This window comes from Anopheles maculipalpis, chromosome 2RL (assembly GCF_943734695.1).
Source record: "Anopheles maculipalpis chromosome 2RL, idAnoMacuDA_375_x, whole genome shotgun sequence".
Taxonomy (NCBI): Eukaryota; Metazoa; Arthropoda; class Insecta; order Diptera; family Culicidae; genus Anopheles; species Anopheles maculipalpis.
The window spans coordinates 28482553-28491551 of NC_064871.1; the positions used below are offsets into that span (position 1 = coordinate 28482553).

Genomic DNA, 8999 nt, shown 5'->3' on the forward strand with positions numbered 1-8999 from the left:
TTGTAGGAAGCTCAAGCTCTGTGCCGTGTAAGTTGGTGGGAATCAGTACAAGTGCCTGTTGCCGCAGCGACAGATAAGAGCAGACATCGGTCCAAGCCTGTGTTATATCGTTTAGGTAAAAGGGTTTCTTTAACATTGCAGAAGATTTTTTTTTAAATTTAAAATGATATTATTATTTCATTGCTAACCATTTGTAACGGGTTTGCATCGGTACAGCAGTTTCCTGTTCCGGAATCCTGCTGTGCCTTGCACAGTTACAATGTAACGAGAAATAATCCGTTCATTGCACGTGAGCACGTGTACGCCACATAATGAGAGTGCTGTGTTGGTCATACGTATGTTTTAAAGTTTCAATAGCGTTGACGCATTCAGCTTTTGCTATCACTCTTGGCGTATCACCATCTTTATATAATGGTTGTATGATGATGTTGAGTTGTAATACTTTATTCTCCATAATTTTATTCTTGTTGTAATTATTGATCATTGAATCGATAAAAAGTATCGAGGTCCTATGGTGAAAGCTGTCTTCAAATGGCAGGGACGGAATATCGAATCCCGTCTGGACCATTTCCTCGTCCTCGTAGGAGTGAGCGTCAGCGTCAGTATAATAAAATCAAGGGAAGATAGTACTGACAGGCCAACAGCTTCCGAAGCTGTAGAGCCAAATAAGAAACAAAGGCACCGAAACATTGCGAAGTTTGTATTATAAGCACAATTTCTGTATTATTCATTACCTTTTGTCCCTGTTGGTCAAATACTGCATTTGGCTCGATACACGTTACAAGAAAAAAAACATTCAAAATATAGGATTACAAAGATCGGTTTACACGCGCAGCGCATTCCAACAGGTGGTCGGTCAACGTCCGACTGGGCCCTCTACTGTACACTGTACCATTTGTCCCATTAGATTAAGAGCCACTGCTTCACGCAATTGTTCGAGAGTTGTAGTGGTAACTAAGGATAAAGCTTTTTTCTTTGCATATAATGCTAATTTTAGCCTACTTTTCAGCACAGTACCGTACAGTACCACCAACTATGCTTGTTAAGGTCTTGTTACCTGTGAAGTAGAAGTTTTGTCTACTTGGAATCTTTACAGCTGCTGCTGTCATCGGCTTCAGAGTGCGGAAAAGAGGGTGGTCGGTGCCCGGAACAACAACAACAACACTATCAGATGGTGAAAAAACAACAATAACCACCACCATTTGATAAACCTGTTCACGTTGGGCAAATCGCTGTGTGAATCGTTTCCGCGCTTTCGGTGTGCGTGTGTTTTCTGCTTTGTGCAAAAGTTATTAGCAAGACGGGAACGAGCAAATCCTTCTCCGGTGGTGCAGTGTACGCTTGTTCAGAACTTGCTTTTTACGTTCGTTTCTGTAGCTTCTTCTGAGGAGATCTGCCTCCACTACGCAAATAAATACGCAGTTGCTGTGGTTCGATCAGAAGTCCGCTAGGAGGCGCGTGTATAGAAAGTGCGTGCGTGCGTGCGTGAAAAAATGACAATCAATAATATATTGTGGTTCCGCCATGGGCTTCGGTTGCACGATAATCCGAGCCTACTCGAGGCGCTTCGAAGCGATTGCATGAATCAGTCGAGCGAAGCGGTGAAGCTCTTTCCGATCTTCATATTCGATGGAGAAAGTGCGGGTAAGTGTGAAGGGAAGGAGGAGGAGGGAGGCAGGTTGTCTCTCCAAAAGACATTCTGAATGCGCCTTTATATGCTACTAATATATGTTTGTTTTGCTAACACAGGCACCCGAATTGTTGGGTACAACCGGATGAAGTTTCTGCTGGAATCGTTGGCCGACCTTGACCGACAGTTTCGCGATCTTGGCGGGCAGCTGCTGGTGTTCCGTGGCGATAGCGTTACTGTGCTGCGCCGTCTGTTCGAGGAGCTGAACATCAAGAAGCTATGCTTCGAGCAGGACTGCGAACCGATCTGGAAGGAGCGTGACGATGGGGTGGCACAACTGTGCCAGAAGATGGACGTCCGGTGCGTGGAGAATGTGTCGCACACGCTCTGGAACCCAACCGAGGTGATACAGACGAACGGAGACATACCACCGCTGACGTATCAGATGTTTTTGGTAAGATTCGGCCCAATGTAGGCGAGGACCTGTTAAGGTTTTAACTGCTTGAACTTCGCCCTGTTCTTTTGCAGCATACCGTTAACATCATTGGTGAGCCACCGCGCCCGGTCGGTGCACCCAACTTCGAGTACGTTGAATTCGGCCGTATCCCGGCAATACTCGCTTCCGAGCTAAAGCTTTGTCACAAGATACCCGTCCCGGAAGAGTTTGACATTTTCTACGAGGGTAATGCAAACATTGCCTTCCAGAAGTGGGTTGGTGGTGAAACGCGTGCCCTGGAAGCGCTTGGCGCACGGCTAAAGCAGGAAGAGGAAGCATTCCGCGAGGGTTACTACTTGCCGACGCAGGCTAAACCGGAGATTCTTGGTCCCGCCACGTCCATGAGTGCTGCCCTGCGCTTTGGCTGTCTTTCCGTGCGCATGTTCTACTGGTGTGTGCATGATCTGTTCGAAAAGGTACAGGCGCACAGCCAGTTTAAGTACCCGGGCGGACATCACATTACCGGGCAGCTGATATGGCGCGAATACTTCTACACGATGTCGGTACAGAACCCGTACTATGGTGAAATGAAACGCAACCCGATCTGTCTCAACATTCCATGGTACACACCGGAGGATGATTCGCTCGCCAGGTGGAAAGAAGGCCGGACGGGCTTCCCGATGATTGATGCGGCCATGCGGCAACTGTTGGCCGAAGGTTGGCTCCATCATATATTGCGCAACATCACCGCGACGTAAGTGTAACACCCGATCGACCCAATCTTGTAGGATCTGCTTTCTGTGTTTTGTGGCTCTTATCGTAGTTTGGAAGTCTACCGAAGGACGGCAAAAAATTAAATGCTGGAATCATGGCACTGAATGCTCTGAACTGACCGACGATCGTGCCAATGATCAGCAGACGGACAGTGAAAAGTGTGCGATAAGAAAACGCGCATGATCCGGGCTAGCGGTACGTCGAACTGTAAGGTCCGTTACCGCTGATAGGGATCGGTTGAAACTCAACGTCGATGAATGGTGTTGAATGAGCAGAAACAACCGATCAAACTAATATCACCGGTATCGGTTAGATATCGTAGAGCAATGACGATTGCAAGTGTTAACACAGATCGAACAAATTGCATCCGTTGCTCATTATAAATGCTTTTTCTGCTCTTCATGATCTGTATGATAATGAGAGCATACAAATCGTCCGAGAAGGAAGAGGAGGGATACTTTACTCATCTAGAGCCGACACTTAATTGTTTATTCATTTATGTACATTTAGCGGTCTCGTCGCGAGACCGCGGATGATTCAGGTTATTCAACAATAGGAACGAAGTGTTGATTCCGATGTGAAGTAATTCATTCACCAGCGTTTGGTATACTTTCTCGTGCGACTCAGTCCTATCCCGACCGTTGTAAGGGATTTTTCAAGAAAGGAAAGTCATATATAAACGTGTTTAAAGTTGATCTTTTCTCATAATTAATTTAGTCTTGGCTTAACGACCTTCTGCATAGGTCATGCCGGTTGAATTGGATTACTATTCTCATTGATACCACGTAGCTGAAAAGTCAACCCTTAAATACGGGGAAACGGTCCAGGTTGGAGACTAATTAATCCGGGTCTGATCATATCTAACCCAGATTAACTTCAGTTTTGTTTTGTTTAATAATTTTGATAATAATTCTTCTTTTGGCAACGTGAAAGGATGATTGGTGTGCCATTTTTGCCATTCTTGGATTTTTGGCGCCCTAGCAGCGTAGGACGTGCCCCCGTTATTCACGGGACTAGATCGAAGGGTTGCGTCTGGAAGAGCGCCTTCTTATACGCTACTTTCGTCCAAGGGAGTTTTGCCCTCTTACAATCGAGAATTCTACAATCTCATAACACAGCCCAACCAGCAGAACAGAAAATTTGTTTAATTAAAGTGAACAATGCTGCCCAAACCCTGCCATCCATAGTGAGACAATCACGGTTAATTCATTACTCTTTTCACCATCATCACCACCACCATCGTCGGCAGCTTTCTCACACGCGGTGGACTTTGGTTAAGCTGGGAGGAGGGTTTGCAACATTTCCTCAAGTACCTGCTAGATGCCGACTGGTCCGTGTGTGCCGGCAACTGGATGTGGGTATCTTCGTCCGCATTCGAGCGTCTGCTCGATTCGTCCAAGTGCACCTGCCCGATCGCTCTCGCTCGCCGGCTCGATCCGAAGGGTGACTACGTCAAACGCTATTTACCCGAGCTGACCAACTATCCGGTGCAGTTTGTGTAAGTAAAGTGCAATCGTGCGTTGTGCATTCGCCTACCGTTGCTTCACTTTTACAATCTTATCTCCCACCAGGCACGAACCATGGAAAGCTTCCCGGGAGCAGCAGATTGAGTATGGATGCGTGATTGGCGAACACTATCCAGCGCCTATGGTTGATTTGGCAAGCGTTTCCAAACGCAATGCGCACACTATGGCCTCACTGAGGGACAAGCTGGTCGATGGTGGTTCAACACCGCCGCATTGCCGCCCATCGGACATTGACGAGATACGGCAGTTCTTCTGGCTGGCGGATGATGCCGTGACGGAAGCATAAATGGAATGCTTCCCAGCGCTGGCTGGGGGATACGCGTAGACCTTCTCGTCTAAAAGCCATACAGACAAACACAGGGATATAAACAACGCTGTGAGGATAATCGGATTTGGATGAATTTGAAAAAAAAAAAGTTGATTGGTTTAAATGGTGTTACCCCCCCTACCTCGGGAAGAGAATTGTATTTAGTTTAACGTCTGTTATTGTTACTAATGATGTTTTATTTTCTGATGATGGTGTTATGTTAATGGGATCTTTTGCGGATAGAGCTTATATATGTATACCGTGGTATAATCTTGATTTTCAACATAGAATGTAAACAAAAACAGGAAAAAAGGACAGGCAAACACACAGGAATCCACCTTGTTTGTTGCTTCCTTTTTATTTTCTATATATAGTGTCCATTTTCTTCAATAAGAACTGTACGTGTACGTAGATAACACAAAACGCATTTTTCCCTAGTGAAGCTCGGAAACCAATATTAGGAACGATCGAATCTAATTCGCTCCTCCTTCGCCGAGTGCGGAAAAAGCAGACTTACAAAAAAAAGTCAACGATGCCGACCAGAATCGACGGGACGGAAATGTTCTCAATGTGAAAATGTATACCAAATATGTAATCGTGAGATAAAGAGAAAAAAAAAACAAATAAAACAAATGCACCGTGTTTGTGTTAAAAATAATGCAAACAATGGATAGTTTTGATGAAACGGGTGGTAATAATAAAAACTAAAAAAGTGCGTTAAAGACGCATTACACCCAACAAGAAGAGGAGCAAAAGAGAGCAAGTTTTTTGTTTGTTTTCTTGTAATTAATTTTTAATATTTTTGGTTTGTTTTCTGTTTTCAATAATTTGTTTGTTTGTTTGGTTGCTTTTAAATATTTTACACACATACTGAACAAGAACATCAGTTTTTCTTCGTTAATATTGTGGCTGTGTTTTTTTTTTAAAGACTTTCTCACACACAATCCTACAGCAGCACTTCTGGTTCACTACATTCGTTTTCCGTCGATAGTTGTGTCTTGTTTTTGTTGTGCTGCATTACTGTTTACTCTAGAATTCAACAATACACATGAGGCTAGCTCATTTCGCTACTTACTCCTTATTTATATATATATAGTTTAGTGTTTGACTTGAGTTTTCGTTTCGTACGTTTGCCCATTTTTTGTGATGCGCATCCAATTTCTGCTAATACAGGTAAATTTTATTTACCTTTTGCAATATTGCAACCATTTTACATATATTTTTTTTTTCGGTTTTGTTTACCTGTTCTTCGCAATGTGGTATCTGAGGTGTGGATTTTTGCTACCTTTGCTTTTACTGCGATGCATTTAACAAGTTGTATTAGCAAACTTTGTTTTCCCCGCCCGGAGTAAATAATTCTTCCTTCTGATTTATTCAGTGTGAAACGTTGAGTAAAGTACATTTTTATAGAGATGAGAGAGTGCATGAGAACGTGTCCGTATGTGTGGTTTATATGGTTTCGTTTTCAATTTCAACTTTTAAGGATTTTTCGTGTTTTTATGGAGAAGAATGAACAATTCCCCAACAATGTGTTTTTTATCGCGTATCCTACTTTTGATGTCGGTTTCATGCTATTTTTGGGCATTTCATTTTGTGCGTGTGGTATGGTGGTGTAAGACAGTGTATGGTTACAGCATGGATTGGTTCTCCGAACGACGTGTGTAACCTAAAAACATACAGAAATGAATGAAGCAAATGTTTTACGTTGTGTCTGTGGATAGGACGGCTCCGGCAAAGGATGGTTAAAGTGAATGGAAATTACTTAACCGACGCTCGGTTCGTTTCATTAGCTGTCTGGTTTTGTATTGATTAGTTTGACTTTAGCTCCGAGATACTTCACTTTGGAAGGACGAAATTCATATCACTATTCGTGATACGAATATTGTTGTCGTTTTGTTCGACTTTGGTTTTGTATTATTTTTGTTTGATGCTGAGTTTGAATTTGTGTGGTTGGTTTTCGTTTACTGATAATACTTCCCCCTCTGGAGTACACGTAGTACTTTCGATTGCTTTTCAGAAAGGTACAACACGGCCGCGTGTACGTTGTAAAAAACCGTTGCTTTGCAACTATTTTCCTTCGTATTCTGCATTCGTGCAAACAGATAAATGCTTCAAAAGTAATTTATAACAACTCAGAAAAGAGTGACGGCAGCAGAACCCTAACGATATGCAAATTATTTTAAGTAATGAAGGTGAAAAGAGGACACAAAAATAAGTATTAATGACAACCAAACAAAAAATAAAACAGAAAACTTACCTGCACAATTATGAACGACTTATCCAACACCATTAATGCTGTTGAACACTTGCTTTTTCACGTTAAAAAATAATTACTGTCTGAACAACCAACAACAACTGAACGAAAGTACGAAAATGCTATGGGTAAGTGTGTGCGATTTATGGACAATAATTAGTACCCGCTTTATCACGAAACTAGCCATCTGTGACGAAATTGCTGAACCAAAAATGCACAATCAATGGCTTGTAACTTATGTATAGAAACACGCTTTAGTTACTCTAACAAAACATTGAAGTTTGAATTCTTTGTACAAAAGTTATAGCCATTTTTTCCGTAAAACCTCTTCAATGTACCAATTGTACTAGTAAAAAGAAAAAAAAAGCCGTCGTTCAGTTCAGTGGTTTAATGGAATCATACACAAATTGTGCTCATATTTCGTTAAAAAAAGAGATTAATTAAAATTGTTAATTTTTGTCTATTAATTTTCCAAAAATTACTAAACCTATTCGAAAAATGAGAAAATCGGTAAATTAATACAATTATGCTTAGATAAAACTGCTAAATCTCATAATCGTATAGCAAGTTTTTGTGTTAAACGTTTGCGCATCTATTGGTACACGCATGGAGGCGCATGGTGTTTTTCTTGAATCACACGTGGTGTACGTACCCTTTGCTGCCGTTTAGTGTGCCCGATCGACTACTTACTCGCTGAAGCAGCAAACGGGAAATTGCTTGTTATGTTTTTGCAGCCTTTTTTGCATTCACTTTTCATTTTCTTTCTGAATCTGGCCGTGTACCGGCTGGGTCGGTGCTTGTGTGTCACCAGGTTCCGCGCATCGCACGGGATGTTCTGTTTTTCTCAAGTGGTGTTTTATTGAACTTTCGTTTCACGTTTCTTCACTCCTCTCTAGTTCTGCGTTTTTTTCTGTGTTGCTTTGCTTAATATTCCGTTTTGCAGCGGTTTGCCCTTTTTTCTGTATTCCTCACCAATGGCATTTTAAACATGTTTCGGTTGCGTTTTCTTTGTATACGGTTAAACGTGCACTCGGCAAATGGAAATTTGTAGCTTTGCAGTTACGAGGGGCGCATTTTAAAGGTGTAGCAGCAGCAACAGGGCTCAGCCAAAGTGTTGCGGTGCCCAATTGAATGTATTTTCTGTTCTGGCGAGCTAACACTCATCTTCGTAGGTGAAGTACCTTTTCCGTGTTTTGTTGTTGTGTGTTGTGTAGCGCGGTACACCGTACGCGTTCGCGGAGCTATACTATTGGAGTTGATTTTCTGCTGCATATTGCTTTACTGCTTACGATTACCGCTAGTATGGTGTGGTGTGGTGCTAACTTTCAATACATTTGTTAGTTTTGTCCTTCCTTTAAATCGGTTTCCTTTACTACAATCACAATATTCTACCATTCTCGCCGCCGTTCTCTTCCGAACGCGAACTATTTTGAACACACTAAAGCCCGTCGTCCCTCGGTTTGTAATTGCAGTTCATTCGTCGGTAACAACTCTCTCTCTCTCTCTCTCGTCCTCTCCTCTGTATTCGTTATCATTATAGGTATAGGGTTTTGCTTTTGCGAATGTTTTATGTCCTGCTGCCTCTATAGCGGGGCTTCCGTGCTGTTGCTGCACATGCGTGAATTTAGTAACTGTGTCCTACTACTGCTTTGTTTGCTTATGCTCTATTACAATATGTATCTTGCACTATGTGTATCTGTGACTCATTTCTGGCATTCCTATTACACCTACACACACCCACCCTCGCTCCCTTATAATTCATGTTTTCATCTTACTGTTAGCATTTTGTTTTGTAGTCCCCAGTTTTGCTTATTTGCATTTAACACCACCATAATTTCTAGTTCCCATTTTGCCACCCTCTACTCGTCTCGTAATGTATGCGCGCTTGTTTTACCGTCCGAGAGAAGAACACAAAATCCAACAAAAAAAAAACAATTCTCAAAAACAAAACTTATAAATGAAAACCGAGCAAAAAATAAACACTGTCCAGCAAAAAAGAAAAAAAACCCTTCTATCTCCTTCATGCAAATATTACACACAGACACGGATTGGTACACGGCGACTACCACCAC

General features: G+C 42.3%; 2 protein-coding genes across 2 annotated transcripts in view; one reads left to right on the forward strand and one right to left on the reverse strand.

The window, feature by feature from the left end:
* The window catches only part of LOC126559176 (60S ribosomal protein L17), a 112577-nt gene that overhangs the window by 38601 nt on the left and 64977 nt on the right, over nucleotides 1–8999 (reverse strand). The gene's annotated exons all lie outside the window — the stretch shown is intronic.
* Nucleotides 1413–4652, forward strand: LOC126557654 (cryptochrome-1). The gene is made up of 5 exons (XM_050213507.1): nucleotides 1413–1644; nucleotides 1750–2084; nucleotides 2159–2820; nucleotides 4090–4338; nucleotides 4412–4652. Exons 1-5 carry the CDS (start codon nucleotides 1494–1496, stop codon nucleotides 4650–4652), a joined length of 1638 nt encoding a protein of 545 aa, XP_050069464.1. The 5' UTR covers nucleotides 1413–1493.

Bases quoted from the DNA above. Each gene is read 5' to 3' on its own strand.
- LOC126557654 (XM_050213507.1), top strand. From the start codon at position 1,494: ATGACAATCAATAATATATTGTGGTTCCGCCATGGGCTTCGGTTGCAC. The intron at 1,645-1,749 runs GTAAGTGTGAAG...TTGCTAACACAG, and splicing joins ATTCGATGGAGAAAGTGCGG to GCACCCGAATTGTTGGGTAC. The intron at 4,339-4,411 runs GTAAGTAAAGTG...ATCTCCCACCAG, and splicing joins AACTATCCGGTGCAGTTTGT to GCACGAACCATGGAAAGCTT.